Raw genomic sequence first — 18,595 nt, 5'->3', positions numbered from 1 at the left:
ATAGGCACAACAAAAAGACTATCACAAAAAAAAAAGCTTTCAGCCATTAAGGCCTATGTCAAAAACAGACACGCACGCAATAGCGCAGGCGTGCAATGCACACGCACAAACACAACTCACACCACACGACTGTGTGTGTGTGTGTGTGTGTGTGTGTGTGTGTGTGTGTGTGTGTGTGTGTGTGTGTGTGTGAGATTGTTGACGAAGGCCTTATTGACCAAAAGCTTTATTTGTGACACCCTTTTTGTTGTGCCTATCCATGATTCAGCATCTCCGTTATATAATAATAATAATGCATGATTAACTATTACATGGTTAACAGTTTTAATGCTCACATGCCCAAAGAGGTCTTTGTCCACATCTTTTCAAGCAATGTTATGTATGGACAGAATTTTTTAACAATCATACAAGTTTTAAGTCACAGACAGGCACCATAATAAGACAACTAGGCATTAGAGCTTTCGGCAAAAAGGTCTTCTCCTAAAGTATGAAAACCACACACACATTAAGTAATTGGGCTACTAATGAAGATATGTCACAAATGCAATTCAAAGTGGGCTAAAGTGCAGTGAATTTAAAAGAAGAATTCTTGAAATTCAAACACAGCATTTCCGACAAGACAACTGACACAGAGAAAACTCTCTCCTCATACTGAAGGCAGCAGAAAATTTGAAGAAATAGGGGGTTATTCCATACCATTGATTATTGTCTTTAAATCCATGAGGAAAAAACCCTGTCAATTTCCAAATATTTTTAGACGGGCAAACATCTCTATGAAAGTCGCCACGGGATATCTACGTAATAAGTTTATTGCAGCACATTTTCATTTTCCAAAGAATGAATTATTAAATTTAAATCTTACTGTTTACATTCAAGCAAACAATTAAGTATTGTTATTTCCAATGCAAATCAGTTACTGTTCAGATTAGATAATAAAGGACAGTTTCTTGCACAGTACCTACACTCACATTTCAGTATCTATGTCATACAGCGCACAAGAAATCAAGTTACTTTATTATGCTGTTCCACTGCAGTTTTAATACTAAGGAACTGCTTTCCAGTAGCATGCAGATTGTAGCATTAATTCTCCAGGAAACATGTTTTTACCTGCTTACACATTGCTAAACTCTTCTTTCGCCATAGCTCCATTTGATTTTCAACAGCTTGCTGCTTCTGACGCAGTAAGCCTATTTCGTGACGATAGGCTAGAGCTTCACAGATTTTTTCCACGAAAAATTCCTCCAGTTCCTGTAAAACGAGAAGTCAATTTTTAGCTGATAAGCCTTTATGTTCTTCAGTACAACACTCATGTGCATAATGCAGCATAACTGACTTTCATACTAACTTTTATGGTCTAATAATAGTATGAAACATCTTTCAATACATATAAAGAATAATTCCAAGACCTAGCCCTCATTTATACCTGTGAATAAGCATTTAATACAGTCATTACTAATTTCACTTATGTCATACTCTCATTTTTTTCAGTAACTGACTGTTTAAAACATAAATAAAAAATGTGATGCTGTCACTAATCTTTAAGTTTTGATTTACGATACATTTCAGAGGCTTTGCTCTACCAGGTGGCAGTTCCGGTGTTTAGATCAGGTGCATTGTTCCCACGAAAACCAATTATGTCTTATCTGCAGATTCTGTGCACCTTCATTTGGTACTTACCTCAAGATCCCTGCATTCGACCTTTACACATTCATTGTACAATACAGTTTGTAAATAATGAATGTGTAAAGGTCGAACATCAAGCTCGAGAGGAGAGCACACTACAAAAACACATAGGACTGCAAATATGTCAAAATCACTTGTTTTTCAGGGAACAAAACGCCTTGTGGTACTGCCACATGACTAAGCAAAGCTACCTAAACACAATGAAAATCTAAACTTAAATGAAAGTAAACAATTTATGAAAATACAATTGGATAGGTAAAACAATCCACTCAGGAAACAGTGGCAGAGAAAACATATATGGAAATTAAGGAAATTTCCAAGCTTTTGGAGTGTCTTGGGAGAAGGGCTTAAAAGGAATGAAGAGGGGAAAATACTGGCAAGGTTTAGGAAATGAGGAGAATTGCAGAAAGGTTACCCAAGGCCCCAGGTCAGGGGAGACTTACTGGGTGGGACGAGAAGAAAACACTTTTCTTCTCATCTTCTGCCAGTAGAAGATGCCACTGGCTCCAAAAGCTTGTACATTTTCCTAACTTTTGTGTGTGTGTTCTCCTGCTGCCACTTGGTGAGTAGATTTTTTACCCATCCAATGACATTATTAAAAGTTAAACGAGTAATATTTGTACACATAATTCAACGTTTTCACTAATTATCGTAAATTTTTCCCATTTTGTGTGTACCGTACATTTATTATTTGGTATGGGCCATAGTACACATCTTTAATACTCAATAACATTGTTATACAGTGTTCTGTCAGAAAACCTGCGGTGGTATGATCATGAAATGGATACTCCGTGGAACTAATAGAAATACCCCTTCATTGCCAGGATAAAAGATATTCATTCTTCAATAGTAAGTTACCCCCTATTGTTTAAAGACAAATTTGTAGATAAAAAACTAAATAAGGCTCATAGGAGGATTGGACCAGATTTATTTAGGACACGTGCAGGGCAAAGTGGTGGACAGAAGTAGGAGGCAGCAGATGCCAACAATGAGGATTCTTTAGGGATAAAGGGATACCAGAGTTCAGCACCCCATTGGTGATAAGGTCAACAGAGATGCTGTGTGCTAATTATCTACAAAAAGTTTTAGTGCTGTTGTGAGTTGTCAATTCCTACTCGTCTCCTTTTACACAATACAAAATTATAAATTATTTTACAGAGTAGAATGAGTAGTCAAGGACAAACTTAGTTTGTTTTCATAATAACTTTGCTGTCTGTTATACATTTTGATTGTGTAAGTGATCAAAAATTTTGGTGGCAGCATTGTGCACCCCCTTTTTTGTATTAAATATAATCTTAATGTGGAGTAATGAGAACAATATTTCTTCAAGTATTTTAATTATGTACATCACTGTTCCCTTTGAACTGCAGTCAATTATATAAACTTCAAGAGTGAATAAATATACAGTACTGTGAAGCAGTAGTCAAAATGCCCAACTCCTTAAACAGATGTCTACAAGATGATCATGGGTGAGCACCATATATTACTCTTACAGCATGTTCTTCAGCAATGAACACTTAGTTTTTTAAAAAAGATGTGTTACCCCAGTATATTAATCTGTATGACATCACTGAATGAAAATACATAAAATATTTGAACTTACTGATTTTTCCCCTCCCCAAGATTTACTATTTTAAGTGCACATGTGGCTAAACTAAGTTGTTTTAGAAGTTCTACAATATATTTTTTCAAGTTTAATTTCTCATTAATATGGATACCTAAATTTTGGACATATCCACGTTAGTTGTTATTTGCTCACCATGTGTTAAACTTATCACTGGTGTAGTACCTCTAGATATACAGGACTGAATGTGTTCTCTTTCTGAAATTGAGAACGAGACTATTTGCAAAAACTCACTAAATAATACTTTTAAGAACATCATTTACCATTTTTTCTGTTGCTTTATCTATGTTTGGACTGATTCCAATACTAGTGACATCCGCAAAAAGAACTAATGTTGCCTGTTGTGTGTTAGATGAAAGATTGTTTATGAACAGCGTATTTCTTATAACGTTTAAAAATCTCCGAAGTGACTTACATGACGCTGAGGCAAGTAATATAATATAAGACACATGGGCTTGCAAATGTGAGGATATGCCCCTAAAATGGATGAGAAATGTTGAACATGTGACATCACCAGATGATGTACCTTGCTGTACATGCTGTGATTAAGCCTACTCGTCTGTTGCACTTGATCATTCCAACACAAGTAAGTATTCATGTTGGTGTGGCCTTGGACCCAAGTGTGCGACTATAGCACACTGGGCTCAGGGTTCGAGTCTTGCATCTGGGAGGCAGTATTTTTTTCCATTACTTTAAATAATTGTGTGTTTTGCACTGAGGTAAGATTTATTATTTTTTTTAGTAGTCTCTCAGTCTTTGCTGGTTTATTGCAAAGTATAGCACCATACAACAAAAACATACCATACTACGTCACAAGTAAATTAATATAAGCTTATGAATTACATCATTACCAGTAAATAATCTATGTTTTCTTTACTAAATAAGATCTTTAAACAAAAAAAAAGAAGACACAAAAGGAAAGAGAAGCAAAACAAGAACGACTTTTACTTGGATACAGTGAGGACAATAATTCTGTAACTTCTATGTTTACAACATATGACATTTGCCAGGTGACATCACATGAAACATTTCTCATTGCTCATTTTTGGTGTATTTCCCGACATTTGCAATCCCGCGTGTCTTATATTAAATTACTTGTCTCAGTGTCACCTACATCACTTCTACAACTTTTAAACGATAATAAGAAACACCCTGCATACAATAAACAAAAGTGGACCTAACACTGAGCCTTGTTGAATCCCAGTTATTTCTCCCCTGCTTCCATGAGTTGAATTATTCAGTATAACTTTCTACATTCTTTTAGTTACATATGAAACTATTCATTGGTTTGTTATACCATCAATTCCAAAAAAAAACCTCAGTTTGTCCACAAGAGAATACTGTGATTCACACAGTCAAATGCCTTAAATATATCACAGACAATACCAACTGGTGCTATTTTGTTATTTAGTGTTTATCTTAAGTTTGGTTAGTGAATGTGGAAGGTGGCAGTCTCAGTTAAGCAACTATTGTGAAAGCCAAATGTGATTTACTGAGAATATAATTGTTGCTCAGGTGGGATACTATTCTAGCACACAAGACCTCAAAAATTTTGGAAGATGTCAGTAGTGAAACAGGTCAGTAGTCACTGACATCTCTCCTACCATCTTTCTTATTGAGGCATTTAACAAGGGTGTATGTCAATCATTCTGAAAAAAGAAATACCCAATTTCATGATGTGTTACACATTTCAGCAAGACAGTGCTCGTTACTGTTAACAAGCTGACTGTCGGAAACTCCATCAAATACAGACAAGCTTTTATTTTTGTGAGAATACATAATTTTCTTAATTTCAGTATAATGTCTACACCCGAATTATTGTGAAGGTAAAACATTATTTATGAGCTTTGTGTTTCAGTACAGCATGCAAGACCTGATACCTTATAAGTCTTGTAACAGAATTTTTCTGTAATGTAACTGTCCTTGGATATGGTACATTTCGTTTATCACGTTAAAACATGGTCTCTAGCCTTTTACTTTATTACTTTCAAATCTTTGTATCTTATTACTTTGTTCTCGTCTCCAAAGCAGACGGGCTCTTCAAATTTCAGAGTCACTCGCTCTCACTTCATGATCTTGTCCATATCTACAACTAATAGCTGCAGCTTCATATTTATTTGACATATAACTCTGAAAACACACATACTTTGCTGTGATCCATTTTTGTATGCCTGTTCAGTAAGCAACTTGGATGTGTCTAGTTTAGGAACCTTTGCCCGTTTTACTTTACCACTTCTCGAACAACAAGATTATAACACAGTCACTAAAAGTATACATTGAGGACCTTAATGTACATACTAACAATACTTACAGCTACAGTTAAATTCTTTAGGTCTTTGGCTCTAATTTTCTCCAAAAATATTCGGCGACTTCCTATCTCTCCAGTGACTACACCATTTGCAACTACCGTTCGTTCAATTTTTTTCACAACTTTATTGTAATCTTCATTCAACCGCACTCTTTTTGCATCCTCTTCTGTAGATGAATCTAAGACAGGTCTCTTTGCAGATTCAGCACTTGTTTGGGTTAGTTTTTCAGGGCTGTTAGCTCCAGAACTGCTGGCCAATGAAGCTCCACGTGTACGTTTTGATATTCTATCTGGCACCACATCTTCAATTGAACGCTTCCGTCTGCGTCTCACAGCTGCATAGATAAAGGTAGAAATCATACAAAAGTCAGAAAAAATTTGGTAGTGCTACTGAAACTACTTTCTTATCATAGTTAAAATCTAATTTTGCTATGAAATAAATATGAGCTACAGTGATGAAAATTTTTGTTGTATTCTCTCTCTCTCTCTCTGTGTGTGTGTGTGTGTGTGTGTGTGTGTGTGTGTGTGTGTGTGTGTGGTTTTTACAGAAAACAGCTCATATTTTTAAGTTTATACGTTTCAACCGAATGCATCATGCAATGCAAAATATAGTGACTGTAAAATTAGCTCTAATTAACACTCACATTCATGCAGCTTATACTAAATTTGTAGAGCATTGTAACTTAACAATTTAAAATTGTATTTTCATTTACTTAGGAATACTCAAACGAAACTACTACTTTTTCATTTCTGCATTCATAATCAGTGACTCCTCTTGTGGTGATAACTTAACACATTTAAACCACATCTGACAAGGACTAATAGCTGGATACAAATAATTTATGGACTGATATACTAATTAGACTGTGGCTAAAATGACACAAATACCAGTGAGCACAGAACCTGTGTCATTAAATGTAAAAAAGGCCGCAGTACTGGATGGGATACTAGTGAGGTTCCGAGCCAACCATATGGAACAACTGGCCTCTTTTATTATTGTTCACTGGAACAATAAAAGATCTCACATTACTTGGAAAGCTTTCAGGTTATTCCAGTCTCCAAGAAGGGCTGCAGTACATATAAGCAAGTAAAGACACCAGGGATCACCAATTTAGTATTGGAGGGCAGTGTGGAGGGTAAAAATCATAGGGGGAGACCAAGAGATGAATACTCTAAGCAGATTCAGAAGGATGTAGGTTGCAGTAGATACTGGGAGATGAAGAAGCTTGCACAGGATAGAGTAGCATGGAGAGCTGCATCAAACCAGTCTCAGGACTGAAGACCACAACAACAACAACTATTTGCAAGCCTTGACTTATTGACAATTCACATTATTTGAAAATACTCCGTATTACATTGCTTTGAAGCTTAGAAATAAAATACAGCCAGAGATCAAGGACTGCAAGCTAGAACCAACAGGAGTAAACCTTGAAATATGTTTCGAAAGGAAATGTCACTAAAGTGTGGTTGATTTTATAAATGAGGAAGACAAGGAGGAGGTATTAAATTTGGTTTGTTCTATGTGCATGCGTGTGTTCTTTTAATGAAGATGTAGTGTATGTTGTTCTTGTGTGTGTCCATGCTTATAAAACATGTACGGTATGTGTGTAAACTATGTATATAAGTACCCAGGTGTATAGAAATGTTCCCTTTTTATGGAGTATGTGTTTTTTTACGTGTCAGTGTCATCAAAGACACACAAATTGTATGTCCATATTTATGAACAACAGAAACAATCATGAAAATTACTTAAAAAGAAAAAAGTTTAAACCATTGCGAAAATTTACAAAAAAGAACATGAAGAAATGTAACATGTATTTATCTTTTTCTCTTGTAATGTGCTTCTGGGTACACGTGTATGCTTTCTTTTAATGTATCTTTCTTTATGTATATCTACGGAGGCATAGAATTACTCATCGATGAGTCACCAATGTTTCAATCAAATAACTGCATATAACATGTCACATGACAATAAAGATTCTATTTATTCTCTTCTATTCAATATAACCACAGCTACTGTGTATGTGGACTGTTACTGTTTTTGCATGCTTTTAACACAAGAAGACAAGTCCAAATCAAAACCAATTTTACACTGACAAACTCACCAGATGTGATAATTGTGAGAGTTGGAAGTTCTCTCAGTACCAGCATATTTAGGAACATGTTGAATACTTGGACTGTTTGTGTGGGACCAACACTAAGAAAAAGAAAAAAAATTCAAGGCGAGATCAAGACTAATTTTATTATTACATCCATTCAATTACGTGCCCATACAAGATGCATCTAAAAACCAAAGAATTCTGGGGAAAAATGGAGCAAGCTTTTGATGACAGCAGTTGAAACAGGTGAGTAGTATTAGCAATGGTGAGTAACCTTATTACCACTGCTTTGGAATCGTCAAAAGTGTATAAGTTTACGTGAACAATATTATGTCCACTGTTCATAAATTAAGAAACATTAAATTGTATCTCCATAATGAGAGGCTTGGGAACATACGCTGGCTGGCTTGTCTGAATCTTAGAAACCAATGATAATCTGAACTGAAGGCTTGACAATAAGACTGGGACAGACCTTACAAAAACAAAGCTTTTATTAGAAGTAACAGACTGTAAGAGTTTAGCACTCTTCACAGGAAAAAGGTGTGTTCAAGAAAAACAAGTGCAAGCGCAAAACGTAAAGAAAGGTAACAAAAGGCCATGGTGCTTCAATCACAATAAATGTGGCCACACTGCCAGACAGTACCAAGTAACAAAGAGAAACACAGCAAGCAAATCTGAGGAAGATAAAACTTTTGTCAGAGGTTTTACAGCTACCACACTTCAATTTTGATGAATCCAGACATACAGTATGTCGACTCAGGTGCCTCAATGCACGTGACAAATCTATGTGACTGGATATATTGTAATGGCCTAAAGACAATAAAATCTTTATTATTATTATTTTATGTACGGAGCCCACCAATAACTACTGTAACACAATAAATACACCAAAACTTGCTACTAATATTGTCAGTTCCTGCAATGGTCACAAATGGATGCTAAGTACATTTTTCGCAAGATGGTTGTGATGATATATGTAGCAGGGGTTGAACATTTGTATTGTGCATTTAGCAACACTGATAAATAGAATAAAATTTTCACTCTGCGGCAGAGAGTATGCTGATATGAAACTTTCTGGCAGATTAAAACTGTGTGCCGACCCGAGATTCCAACTCAGGACCTTGGCCTTTCATGGGCTAGTGCTCTAACTAACTGAGCTACCCAAGCACAGCTCACGACCCATCCTCACAGCTTTACTTCCGCCAGTACCTCGCCTCCTACCTTCCAAACTTTACAGAAGCTCTACTGCAAAACTTGCAGAAGTAGCACTCCTGGAAGAAAGGATATTGCAGAGACGTGGCTTTGCCACAGCATGGGGTATGTTTCCACAGAAATTGAACACTGTTAAATAATTTACATTTACTAAACACACACAGAAGAGACTGCTAATCTAACATTTTCCTGTGGCATCGATGCAAAAGGCTTTTGAATTTTACAGATGTAAATAAATTATCAGATTTGTCTGCTATTGGTACTTTCACATGCACAACATGTCTTGAAGTTAAGCAAACCAAATGGCCATTCAATAATGCTCAATCAAAAGCATCACAACTATCACAGTTATTTCACACTGAAATGTGGTCCCATGGGAGCAGGATCACTCTGAGGTGTGGGATATTTAATTATTTTCATTAATGACTACTCCAGAAGAAATTTTACAAGTATTTTCTGAAGGCAAACTCTGTATACTGGGAGCTTTCAAAAACCTACTGGAAAATACTATGGACAAGTAATTGTATGGAGTATTCAAAGGAAAGGGGAAAAAAATCAACGAACAATGAAACCAGTTGAAATTTTCATATGCCATTTTGGGATAACACAGCGAGATGTGTACAGGGATGCGAATGCAGAGCTGTCACCTCTGCCTAAGAAATCAATGCTGTGCCTGCAGCAGGCAAGATGGTGCTCACAATCTTTCGATGTCTGAGGTCTGATATTCATCGAATTCCTTGAGCACGGAAAAACCATTAAACATGTACTGAAAGACATTGAGTAGCCTATGCATGTCCATCAAGATCATACGACCTGGGCTGCTCATGGAGGGGGTGATTCTGCTCGATGATAATGTATATCCCCACATACCAAAGTTCACATGAAGTGTTATGGTCAAGTTCAAATGGGGACAGCTTTAGCATCAACCCTACAGCCCAGACATGTCTCTTGTGACTTAAATGTGTTTGGTCTATTAAAGAAATAAAAAATCCCAAAGGGACGCACTTCCACTCAGACAATGAGCTGAAGGACACAGTCAAGGACTGGCTCCTGTCACAGCCACAGGAATTCTGAAAACAGGGAATCATTAGACTTGTGAAACACTGGAATAGTTGTGAACTGGCCTCTGGAGATTACTATTGAGTACAGATTTCACTTAAACCCACAATGTTGCTTTGTACTTTTTCCTCTTCCCTCATAAAAATCATTTGTTCAGACAATGGTAAAGGGTATTTTACCAAGGACTTTGACATCATCTTAAACAAAAATAATATAAAGCATCAGATGATTTCTCCATATTTCCTCAACAGGATGGGTTCACATAGCTTTTTCCACAAGTGTTCTGTTCATGTGCTAAGTGTATGTTATTTGATGCTGGTTTACGTAAACAATTCTGAGCAGAGGCAACAGTGACTGCTGCCTATATTATTAATTAGACACCTACCAAAGTGATTGACGGATAAATGAATTTTTGGCTCCTAAATTATGACTAATTTTCAAGGAAAAAAGCCAAAAATGAGACTCCTATTCCAGAAAGCTTATATCTCTCAGCTAATTAAAGTCTACAAAGGGCATCATCAGGCTGATTTTGACTCATACGTCATTATAAGAAGAAATTAAACACAAGAAATGAGAAGAGATGATATAAAAACAAAGACAGCTTGTAAATATACAGATGATATTTTCACCACAAGCATTAGCAATGATGATGAATGTCACTCAGAGATGATGGGAGGATAAGACATACTCTTATGAGTTCACAAAAATGTGTGTGTTTAGTACAGAGAGAAAATAAGAGAGAGACCTCAGTTTATTTTGTCCAGTTCCATATACGAATGAACCTCAAGCTGTTGAAGCTTTATTGTCTGCTCATGATCAGTGGACAAATGTGATGGATGAACAATACACCTTCTCGATGATAAATAAAATGTAGTTATTGGTAGATATTCCTCAAAGAAAAAGGTTTCACTTTTTACGTGGGTATTTAAAATTAAGTTTTGGACTCCCACTGAAGTGATTGCAAAATCTGATGAAGTCCTACTGAAAGAAGAGAGCATATCCTACAGACAAGCAGTAGGATATCCGCTGTATCTTGTAGAAGTGACAAGACCGGGTATTTCATATGCAGTGAAAAGTCAATACTCCAGTGATCCACCTACACTGACTCAGTATGACACTAGTTCCCAGGTAGCTTCAGGAACCAAAGGATCTACCCACTGTGTTTCACTAAAGAAAATTCTGTAGAAATAACTGGATGTTATCATGCTGACTGGGCCAATGATCCTGCAGATAGAAGGTCCTGTACTGGATAGCGAGCTGCAGCACTTTCTACGGCAGAGGCAATTTGTATTCATGGTTCTGTGGCTTCAACAGCTACAAACTGAACTCTATCAATGAGGAAATAACGCAGTAGTCACACACTGCAATAATCAAAGTTCAATAAGATGCTGTCTACAGACAGCTATAATCCTAGAATGAAACTTAAAACAATGGAAAATCAAGGATGCAATGTAACATCATTACTAAAAGGATAGCTGCTACTCACCACACAGCAGAGATGCTGAGTCACAGAGAGGCAAATCAGAAAGACCATCAGAAAGTGACCTTTCGGCCAAGAAGGCTTTTTTGATACAACATTACAAGGTCAAAAATCAAGTTTGTGCTCATGAAAGCTCTTGAAAGGGGGTGACATGGTCATGTAAGTCATACATTTTTATTGTAATTAACACAATGGGTATGCATTTTGGTGGGATTTTTAAGACATTAGAATGCAAATCATTATATGATTTTAGTGTCTCATGAATTGCGGAGTATATACACGTATTCAGAGACTCCGATATTTTCAGTTCTCTGTTGGAGTAGATAAAGTTGTGTGTTTCTGCAATTACATTCAACAGTTAGAAAATGGCTTTTCTTTTATTGCACTAACTGCTTAAAATTACCTTCAGTATGCATATTGCAAGAAACTACTAAGAATATTGTGAAGTTAACACAGAGACAGAATGGCAGCCAGTAATTCCTTTCATGAGGAGAAATTCTGAGTAGTCGTTGAGAAGGCCCCCACTTGCGACGTGTTTGTTGGCAGTACTTGGAATTTTCCCTCCTGAAGGTAAGTAATGGCTAGTCATTCTGCCTACTTTTCATTTTATAACTCCCATGTGGTTTTTGTATTCTGATAATATAAATGAAAGGCAGCAAGAAAAAAGTAAAACTGTAAATTAATTTGATATTTTAAGAAAGGAAATGTGCCTAGAGATAATGGTAACTGAAAATAAATGACTAAACTTGGAAGAAATACAAAAAGAACTTGGAAAAAACGGCTGCCGAGGAATAAAATTTCTCAAAATTATAAGCATTCCTCCACTTCACATTAAAAGCACCGGCCAGAATAAAATTACCCTTAATATGAAAGATTTATTTTCATATTTTCACTAACTGCTTAGGGAAAAACTAGATGGGTAAATAAACATGGATGGCAGATGCACCAGTTGTGGTGGTTAGATGATATTAGAATACGTCAGGTGGAACACTGATGCATATGTATGGAAAGTGTAGCACATGGAAAAGTTTGTACATGTTCTACATCCAGTAATGGGAGCTTAATGGCTGGTTGTTGTTGTTGTTGTTGTTGTTGTTGTTGTTATGGACAGCCAGTGATAAATCAATTAAGCAATCTTCTTAGATGAATAAGTACACTGTGCAAATGATAGGGACATTTTTGTTACACTGTAAGCACAGTACCTGTTCATGCAAAAGTAGGTGGAAACACAACAGACTTTCAGACTTTGCTGCTTCCCAAGTAGTTTCTTACTAAAGTTTGAAATTATGTCAAAAAATATTATGCACCACTAAATTATTTAAAAACTGAACCTGATGAAAAAAGCTCAAAGTAGTGCATCAGAAAATGTCTCCATATCCTACTACTATGCCTACCATAGAAAGTAGACACTGAATCAGTAATTCACTGCCTATTTCCAGTCCCTACCCCTGTGACTACCTAAAAGCCTTTCTTTTCTCCCAGTTTTCAATTGTTCTGCACATCCACCTCCACCAACCACTGCCAACCAAGGAAATTTGGTTCAATTCTGGGCACCCAATCTATTGTCGCTGGACAGTGATAACTGATCTTATCCACAAAAAAACTGCCTTCCAGTAGCAATGTAATTTCATTTGTGTGTGTGTGTGTGTGTGTGTGTGTGTGTGTGTGTGTACACACTTTAATGTGTTTAGAGTAGTTTTGTATTAAAAAAAAGCACATTTGTATTTTCAATGGTGCAAATGAAGACAAGTGGTCCCTTTTTAGCTGTAGTTATAAATGCCTACAGATGTTGCCAATTTTCAAAATGGCCATACAGTAAAATAAAAAATACCAATACTTTGTCAAACAAAAGCAGCATAGGGTTCACAATTTCTCTCAATTTGGGGTCAATTTACTTTGTTTTAAATTTATGTATACTGCAGCATGCTGTAGAACTGAAAGGGGTTAACCAAATAACACTTATCATCTTAAAAAACTCTGTACCATTTGACAAAGGATATTTTAAGAGTAACATATATGCAGAATTTGTTTCTTAAATACATCCAATTAAACAACGGCAATACAGTGAAACTTTAAAACCTCTTACACCTCTTTTCCATCACATGTCATTTTAACAGTTTAGAACACAAGAAACAATTTTAACATCCAGAAAGCAAATGCACAGTGCTATGAAAGAAGGAATACAGTGACTTAATGTTATATACTAGCCACAATAATCCAAGGAAGGAGCACATGCTAGAAGCACAATGAGAAGCTAATGCAACTGTGAATGCCATGCCGTGTTATGTTACGTATACTTCAGCAGTTCAGAATCAAAAACATGTTGCTCTATGAAAATATGTAGCTGGAAGCATTGTTTAAGGAATTAACTGCATTCCATATAGATAAAAATCAGGCCATACCAAAAGTGGCAATAAGAATAATGCATGCACAGTAAAACACACATATGCAACTCCTTCACCCCCAGAAGCTATCAACCGTCTGCCCCTACCTTCTGCTATGCCTGGAGCTTCCTGAACATTCTCAGGCTGCACTTCTTGGTCTGCCACATGAACTCCTAAGGCAGATGTGTTGTCAGAAATCAGCATATCAGATGGTGGCAAGTTATGCACTTCCGATGGGAGTGGTGGTACTGAAGCCTCACAACCAGTGAAAGGGACGCTCTCCCCATCTTGCAAAGTAACTGTATCAACAGCATCTTTTAAAGCATTAGCAACATCTGACAATGTCAGCGGTTCTTCATCTTCACAAGTACCTGATGTAACAATAGTGTCATCGGAGGTCCTTTCTGTGATACTACTATCTAGCTCAGAGTCTGTTATTTTTTGTTTGTTGTTACCTGCTACATCAGTTTCTGGTAATCTGACATGGCTTTCCACTTCAGCTTCGGTTGCTCTTGATGTCTCACAGCCTTTCACTTCATCTGTAGTTTTATTCGTAACACCGACTAGTTCACTTTTAGAATCCACATATTTCTCTTCCTCCACAGATCCTTCAACTTTCAACTCATCATCTACCACTTCATTTGTTTCACTCGTGTTAACATTTACATCATCAACAAGAACAGATGACTTGCTCTCTTTCATCTCCAGTTCACTCTCTCCAGCACCTAGCTCAACGGTTTGATTTATCGTCAGCACATTCTCATTATTATCTGCCATCTTATCACATTCAGAAGAACAACTTTCCTGTGCTCGCAACCCCTCTCTCTTAATTACATCTCCTATCCTGTTATCCACTGTACCATTACAAACCACTTCCTTCCCACTGACATGTATGTCACTAGTTTTTTTATCACTATTACTTTCAGACATTGCACTGAGCATCTCCCCATCTGCTTGTTTATCTTCCAATACATTTTTACTAACAGCTTCTAAGCAATTCGACATCAGTTCTGAATTCTCTTGAGTAACATCAGTACAAGAGGAAGCAGAACCATCAAGAACAGAGACAGAGTTTGTTATAGCAATAGAGTTTTGAGGGGCAGCTGATTTGCTTTCTGCCAAGGGTAATACCATCTCACGTTCTTTCGTGTCATCGTTCCCTTCCTCGGGAACAGTGTCAGAGTTTTGAGAGAAAGCTAATTTACTTTCTGCCAAGGGTAACACTGCCTCACTGTCTTTTGGATCATCACTCCCTTTCTCAAGAACAGTGGTACTGTTTGTTATAGCAACCAAGTTTTGAGAGGCAGCTAATTTGCTTTCTGCTAAGGGTAATACTGTATCAATGTCTTTTGTATCATCACTCCCTTCCTCAGAAACATCAACAGCGTTATTTGTAGTAACTGAGTTTTGAGAAGCAGCTAATTCGCTTTCTGCCAAAGGTAAAACTGTCTCACTCTCTTTAATATCATTGTTCTCTTCCCCTGGAAAAGTGACAGAGTTTGTTATAGTAATCGAGTTTTGAGATGAGGCTGATTCGCTTTCTGCCAGGGGTAATACTGTCTCACTGTCTTTCATATCATCACTTTGTTGCTCAGGAACAGTGACAGAGAAAGATTCCATTATACTAATGGAGTTTTGAGAGGCACCTAAGTTGCTTTCTGTCATAGGTAATATTGTCTCACTCTCTTTCATATCAACACACCCTTCCCTTTCATTTTTCACACAAACCTCACTTACATTAACATCACTATCAGGCTTCATATCATGGTTGTCAACAGAAGACACATTTTCCCTGTAATTAATATCTTCATCTGCAGTGCTTAACTCATTTATGTCTTCACTTTTTACTGAAAATACTTCCAATGTCCTTGTATTATCAACAGGCTCTACCCCATACGATCTGCAGTCTTTATCTTTAGAAGATAAATCTTCATCCTCACCATTACTACCAACTCCACTGAAAGAATCACTCTCAGCACTTGTTCTAACAACTAATACGTCTGTAACTGACTTGGCATTTTCCCCAATTACAGGACAAACTATTTTTGCAATAGAAGATGGCACATCCTCCTCTGTGTTTGTAACAGCCACGTCCCCTGCAGTTTCCAGATCTGTTACTGATTCCTCAGAAGTATTTTCTTTACCTACAAAAGAATTCTGTGTTATATCAGAGGCCTCCTCACTTTCAGAAACTTTCGGCTCACTCACTGGCAAAACATTATTGGTTGAGCAATCCTCTGGAAAACCAGTCTCACTATTACTGCTGTTCTCTCTCTCACTTATATGACTACCTGAGGTACTTAAACTACCACTTTGTTCTCCACTATGAGTAACTGAATGTTCTGTAGTAAATTTGTCTAACTCCAATGAAATATCTGACTCAGTATGAGGTTTCAGTTTACTACCAATTTCCTGTTTTGAAACAGAAGTAGAACAAGTACTAGAACACACACCATCACAAGAACATTTCACAGTATCAGAATCACTTGCAACATCACAGCACAGCTCAGATCTTTCTGGCTCAAGTTCTGTTGAGTAACAGTCATCACTACCAGGAGATTCAGCATGTGTGTTGTTACAGTCCTTCTCCTGCATACAAGTTGTATCTGATCCACATTCTTCGTCACTTCTGAGCAGCTTCCCTGAAAATAATTAAAAAAACACGAAGTTAAGATGTAGAAATATTGGGAAATTTCAGAAGTTAACTAGGGACTTGATGTAGAATTTATCCCAGCATATAAACTGTTTAAACAACTCTCGGCAATGCAGACGGGAGGATGCCTGCGATATTTCAGCAGGTGCACATCCTGTTGCTTTTACGGCACAAATGCCATGAGAGTGTGCTGTGCCACGACTTGCATTTGTGTCTCGAAAACAACAGAGTGCACACTTGCCGAAATATCTGCTGCTGTTGAAGATGTCACTCGACAAGGTTTATGTAAGCTGTTTGACAAGGACTTAATACTCATTTCAGATAAATATCACTTGCAGGAGGGAGGTAAGTTTAAGTAATAAAAGTAACCAGAATTTATTAGATTTTATAACTCAACAGACAGCCTCCACAAGAAAGGAATATTAAGAGTTTAACATAATGATAGTAGTAACATCATCAGAGACAGATCACAAGGAATCCCTTGAGTACGAGGACAGAAATTAAATCTTTAATAAGCCTCATTTGCAGGTGTTGTGCTAACAATTACGACAGGGAAAATAATAGCAGTTAATGACTCACCATTTGCGTCAATCAGGAGGATGAAAGAAAATGAATGTCCAGGAAAAAGGGGTGGATAAGGACTTACGGAATGTGATGGCATGCAACTGAATGCAAAACAGTATGTCATGGAGCTTACTGTTAAAGCAGCTATCCTTTAAGGCATCACTGCAGATAGTGAGATAATATGTTTTATAGGAATGGAAAAACAAACATCCAGAGGCTGATTCCAGGTGGTATGAACTGCAATGTCACACTTTTCAGGAGGGATCGTTTGCTCTAAAGGACCAGGAACAGTGAAAAAGCAAGTTATTTTGATCAGCTATTGGCTGAAACAGTGCTGATGCCGTAGTTTCAGTTCTCTTATGCCCATTTTCCTGCTCTTGCTTGCTATGACGTAAATGTTCCGCACTGCCCTTACAAGGTCATGCACAAAAGAAGATAAATTTCCAGCCAATTTACCATCCAGGTTTACAGTCAGCATAATTTTATGTGAATGTATTAAGCACTTAAGTTACTGATCTGGTTAAAATTCTCTTGGTACCTCTACTTTTTTGGGTTCCTTTCATATATATTTCCTCTTCAACTCCTTATAGTCTATAGAGTTTCACAAATTTCTTAGTGAATGAAGGGGTAAGTTTGTTTATCTCATCTACAAATTTTCAGCCCAATTCCGCAGTCTGCTATGCATATTCAATTTGACACTTTGTTTGAAATTTCATTAGCTTGCACTCTCCAGTTCTGTAGCACTGTTTGAGTTATGCAACCATGCACTGATTCCCTTCAAATCACTAATCCATATCATACACACATTTTGTTGTGCCTAACATAGGAGGTGAATATCAAGCACATTCTGTAAATTATATCAAGTGTCCTTGACACGTGCAAACACCAGTTTTTAAAACAAGTGCGTCTTGTCCTCCCTCAAATATCCGTAATGCACTACAAATCATATTTTTGCAGACTTATCCGAAATCTGTTCATGATTGTTTTTTACTATGCTGCAGATGACCTTCCATGTATGTAATTATATTTAGCACCTCCTCCTTGGACAAAGATTGTCCTTTACAACATTTCACTGGAAATGGGATCTGTGGCTCCCTGTCCAACAAGTATGATGAAATACATGGCTCGACGCTTGTTTCGATATCACTTTCACTTACTAACCACGTACTGTCAGACTAAGCAGTTCAACCATGCTCCATAGATGCATGCTGGGCTCATCACTGGATACCTCCAGTCTTGTTCCATTGCCACTAACAACCAATATTTTTGTGGAATGGCAGACACTATGTGGGGCATCAAATGCCATAAGCAACATTTTTCTTTTGCAACCTCACACTCAAGACGTTCCTTGTCAGACTGGACTATAATGTGCACAGGAATGATAGGTGAAACAAAATAAACTCAAGGGTAGAAAAGTAAAAGCACATTCTTGCTCTGTTACAAAAGTAAGTGATATTAATGATTTCAGCAGTTTCTTATTGCCAGTAACACTAAAACTGAACAAGGCCCTAAGGCCACGTGGGACTCCT

General features: G+C 37.1%; 1 protein-coding gene across 1 annotated transcript in view; it reads right to left on the bottom strand.

The window, feature by feature from the left end:
* LOC126473141 (activating transcription factor 7-interacting protein 1) overlaps positions 1-18,595 on the bottom strand; it is a 185,331-nt gene that overhangs the window by 51,578 nt on the left and 115,158 nt on the right. Inside the window, exons 3-4 of the mRNA XM_050099999.1 lie at positions 5,619-5,950; positions 1,108-1,248 (exon numbers count right to left, since the gene is read on the bottom strand). Coding sequence (XP_049955956.1) covers positions 1,108-1,248; positions 5,619-5,950 — 473 coding nt within the window. The remainder of the gene's footprint in view (positions 1-1,107; positions 1,249-5,618; positions 5,951-18,595) is intronic.

The sequence above is a fragment of the Schistocerca serialis genome, chromosome 4 (genome assembly GCF_023864345.2).
Source record: "Schistocerca serialis cubense isolate TAMUIC-IGC-003099 chromosome 4, iqSchSeri2.2, whole genome shotgun sequence".
Taxonomy (NCBI): domain Eukaryota; kingdom Metazoa; phylum Arthropoda; class Insecta; order Orthoptera; family Acrididae; genus Schistocerca; species Schistocerca serialis.
This window is presented reverse-complemented; position numbering and strand designations above follow the sequence as displayed.